General features: G+C 36.5%; 1 protein-coding gene across 1 annotated transcript; it reads left to right on the top strand.

The window, feature by feature from the left end:
* Positions 1–240: 240 nt before the first annotated feature.
* LOC101583399 (olfactory receptor 4C16-like) lies at positions 241–1,173 on the top strand. Its single transcript, XM_023708744.1, has one exon. The coding sequence runs from the start codon at positions 241–243 to the stop codon at positions 1,171–1,173; it is 933 nt and encodes a 310-aa protein (XP_023564512.1).
* Positions 1,174–4,745: the final 3,572 nt, after the last annotated feature.

The raw sequence follows: 4,745 nt of genomic DNA, 5'->3' as shown, positions 1-4,745 counted from the left end.
GATGGGTCATAATTAACAGGTGAGGAGCAAAGTATGAAATTGATTTATTCAGAAATCATAGGTAGATTGCACTGAATAAGCTAGTATTATCTTTACTTTTAAAAATGCATAATTGTGAAGAACATCAAAGTTAATTATGACAGACATTTTAGGCCTTTTAATAACAAGTCGTGAATAAAACCCATTATCTTTTGCAGACAATTTGTTTCAGAGTCCGTCCACCTTCTTGCTCATGAAATCATGCACCTGAACAATAACGTTACTGAATTCATTCTGCTAGGGTTGACACAAGATCCAGTCTGGAAGAAAATGATTTTTGTCATCTTTTTGCTTTTTTACTTGGGGACATTGTGGGGTAACTTGTTGATTATTACTACGCTCAAGACCAGTCGTGCGCTTGGGAGTCCAATGTACTTCTTCCTTTTCTATTTATCCCTGTCTGACACCTGCTTCTCTACTTCCATAGCCCCTAGAATGATTGTGGACTTGCTTGTGAAAAAGGCTACAATTACTTTCAGTGAGTGTCTGATCCAAGTCTTTTCCTTGCATTTTTTTGGCTGCCTGGAGATCTTCATCCTGATCCTCATGGCTGTGGACCGCTATGTGGCCATCTGTAAGCCCCTGCACTATACGACCATCATGAACCGCAGGGTCTGTGGCGTGTTGGTGGCTGTGGCCTGGGTGGGATCCTGTGTGCATTCCTTAGTTCAGATTTTTCTGGCCTTGAGCCTGCCTTTCTGTGGCCCCAATGTGATTGATCACTATTTTTGTGACTTGGAGCCTCTGTTGGAACTTGCCTGTGCAGACACCTACGTGGTCAACCTGCTCCTAGTGTCCAACAGCGGGGCCATTTGTACAGTGAGCTTTGTCCTGCTGATGTGTTCCTATGTTGTCATTCTGCATTCTCTCAGGAACCACAGTGCTGAGGGCAGGAGAAAAGCCCTGTCCACCTGTGTCTCCCACATCACTGTGGTCGTCCTGTTCTTTGTACCTTGTATATTCATTTACACACGTCCTGCCACCACCTTTCCCATGGACAAGATGATAGCTGTGTTTTACACAATTGGGACACCTTTGCTCAATCCTCTGATTTACACACTGAGGAATGCAGAAGTGAAAAATGCCATGAAGAGGTTGTGGAGCAAGAAACAGATCTCAGAAGACATGAGATGAATGCAATTTTCATACCTGTTTTAATAGTTTTGGGTTGGCCTCAAAGTAGTAACCAGAGTTCACATTGTGCCTTATTGGACTTAACATAATACTTGAGACTATGGATGTTATTTCTTTTGAGAATATAGTCCATGTTAACAGCTACACATGTGTTAATTATATGCTTATGAGGATCTGATCTGTAAAAGCAGATATTTAAGGGCTGCTGCCCTAAGTATTACTCCCTATTCTGAGTTTTCTTGTGTTCCTATTGCAGTGCTGACTTTTATCTTTCTTCTGGTTGATGCCTGGTGCTCTTTCTTCTGTGTATCCTTTTAGGAGCTAATGTGCAAAGACACACAAATTTCAGTTTTTCTCTTTTGCAAATAATGTCCTTCTGTTTCCTGAGGTATCTTAGTCCCTCCTGTCTCATCTTGTATTTCTCTGTGTTGTTCTTGACTTGGGAGGGTGATTCAGAGTGAAACAATACTGTAAAATAGAGTTTAATGTGGCATCATGTGCAAAGTGTATCCAATACTATGGAATACATACTCCTCTTTCTTAGCATATGATTACCTAGAATTCTCCAGACGAATGTCAGTATAGGGACAGGGAATTTACCTTTCTGAATGAAAACTTTGAGTTTTGTAATACTTCAGTGTTTGTTTATAATTGTATTATTCTGGCAAAATATGTTTCTTCATTTTAACTTCATTCACTCTATCCTGAAAGAGTTCTCTAGAATTAGAACTCTTTTAGCAATTTGTTTATGGTACAGGCATGTGAAGATTTCAGTGTACATGACCCATAGGTAGGAATAAGTATACAGGCATATGTGGATTTGTGTTTTAGAAACTCAGTTATCAATTTCAAAGATAGTTTTATGGGGTGGGAGATGGGCCATGTGGGGATGGGTCTATGGTGGGCTGGGTTATATTTAATTTTACTTAAAAAATAATTGCAATGTGACAGCTTCAAAACAGGTTGGTAGAGAGTTACAACAATTAATATATTGCATATTGTCGTCTTTGTAGCACTCATCCATAACACAAGATGCAGACATATATCCTGTCCAAACACTTAGTCAAAGATAGTTTTAAATTAGTTAAGTTATAAATTTATATAAGTTAAAGAAAGTATGAGATGACTCAGGAATTTTACAGACTTTTCAGCAAACATTTATATTATTTATATAGGAAGAGTACATTTTGTCTCTGGGCAAGACAAGACTATAGACAACAAAAGAAGAAAAAAACAATACATGCTAGTGGTTCAGAAAGACTGAAAAGATGACAGAAAGTACCCATTTCCTTTAAGGAAGTGGAACTCGTCCACCAGATGCTGCAATTGCTTAAACCATGTGTAATGCATTTGGCACAGCTCTTAGCCTTGTGCAGCAAGGAGTGCAAACTCTTATGTAGCCTGTGAATTTTAGTAAGAAAATTATGTGGATAGTTGTAACGAGTGGGCCACAGAAATGCAACAAGGAAACAGCGTTCTTGTGCAAGTGCTGAGGGGCTCTTTGTGCTTCTTGCACATTTTATAGGTAAACGAGAAGAGCCTAAAAAATGAAGGTTGTTTTAAAAACACGCACAGCAGATAACTGAATTTTAAGTATCATTTTAAATGTCATTATTTCAAATTTTTCTCTGTTTGTGATGTAAATATACTATTAAGCTCTATAATGATAACTTCAGTTTAACTGGAATGTTATACAGAACTATTAATAAACACACAACGTTATATTTTCTGTGTGACCCTTGTCCCAAAAAGAAATACTAGAAATCATAAGTACTACATTAAATATAGCTACATATGAAAAAGTAACATTACAATATGCATTTATTTCTTAAGACATTATTTTGATATTTTAAATTTGTATATCTTAATTTTCTTATGTTATCTGCTTAATAGTTTTCTGCTTTCATAAAAACTCAAACCTTATAGCTATTGCTTTGTGACTAAATATGAAACTATGTACAGTTTTGTAAATTTTTGAGGTCTTTCAAAATAAAATATCATTTGGCAATCTCAATGTGTGTGCACCATTAATTTTCATGTCCATCATGAAGATACAGTGTTGAAAATAACTTGGAAAACTGAGGAGAAGACAAACAAAAATCGTCTTTTTACAATCAATAGACTAATGGAGGAAATCAGCAAGTTTATAGAATTCACTCCATATAGTAGTTGAAACCATTTGGGCACTCAGTTTAACAATGGGAGATTGCGTTGTTTCTTCTTTTTGGTACCATGGATTGAACTCAGGACCTTGCATTGCCAGGCAAGCACTTATTCCACTGAGCGATCTCCAAGCTTTATTTTTTAATTTCTTATTCATTTTAATGAGAAGGGAAGATAAAACAGCAATGAAACAGTTTCAGAACAGGTTAGTACGACAATTACAATAATTAATACATTGCATATTGCTGTCTTCATGGTAGTTATTCATAATATAAGATGCAGACATGATATCTTGCCTAAACAATATTAGTACAAATCTTTCTTCTCATTGAACTAAGACAAAGTAGTTGTATATGTATCCTAACACACACACACATTTATAATGCATATAATTTTTATAACTATATGTATACATTTTTTTCACAAGAAAACTGTCCCTTAATTTTATCCCCTTTTTCATTTTTTTTCAGAGATGGTTGTTCCATTCCTGTTAGAGAAGCTATATTTGGAGAGGTCTTTATATGACCTTTGCATAGTTGATGGCAGTCCGAAGATTGTAGGTACTTGAATTCAGAAAAAAAAACCCAATATAGACCAATAGTCCATAGTAGTAGTGAAATATCAGCACAATCTGGCAATTATCAGAAATTGATTTGAGCCTTTCACAGCTCATCATATTAATATACCTTTATTTTTCTACCTCATGCTTACAATTTTCTAGTGGATCATAAGGATGAAGTTGAAGCAAGACCTCTTTAACTGAAAATGTAACTTTTACTATCTGATAATTTCAGTCAAATATCCTCAGGGTTTACCATGGAACTATGTACAACACCTTGTGGTTCTTTTGTCAGTGTCAGCCATCTGGATGAGTCAAGGTCACTGCTGACCAATTTACTCTCTGCAAAAGCCTGAGAACTTTTTCTCTCTAGATGATTCTTCTTAGTCACACCATATATCATTGATCACTTTCCTCTGTGGCACCATAATCTCCTTGATCAGAAAATTTGGGACACCACTTATTTGCAGGATATCACAGCATGGGTTCTCTTATATCCTTAGTCCTCACAGACCTTGAAGGGCTAGAGCCAAAATGTTCACTATCTTATTATCCCATCTATCTGATTAATTTTGGTCTGCAAACTTTAGCTGTTAAACATCCAGAAAAGAAACTTCATGATACTATTATCCTATAACAGAAGCAGTTAAGCTTACCATCACTATCTGATTGAATATCACATACCTTAGACATCAAAGAGAACTGCTATTTTGCAACAACAATAGTTATTCTAAATTTTACTTTCCAATAGAATGTTAAAAATTAATTACAGAGTACTAGCCCAGGTCCGGTGAGTGTGTGGAGAGTTTCCTGCTACCCTGCGCCGGCGGGACCAGTCCCAGCCCAGGCG

The sequence above is a fragment of the Octodon degus genome, unplaced genomic scaffold (genome assembly GCF_000260255.1).
Source record: "Octodon degus isolate 3935 unplaced genomic scaffold, OctDeg1.0 scaffold00522, whole genome shotgun sequence".
NCBI classification, from domain to species: domain Eukaryota; kingdom Metazoa; phylum Chordata; class Mammalia; order Rodentia; family Octodontidae; genus Octodon; species Octodon degus.
The sequence above is the reverse complement of the archived record's forward strand: the minus strand, read 5'-3'. Positions and strand labels throughout refer to the sequence as shown.

What these genes read in the sequence shown, in the direction of transcription:
- LOC101583399 (XM_023708744.1), top strand. Translation starts at nt 241, where the DNA reads ATGCACCTGAACAATAACGTTACTGAATTCATTCTGCTAGGGTTGACA.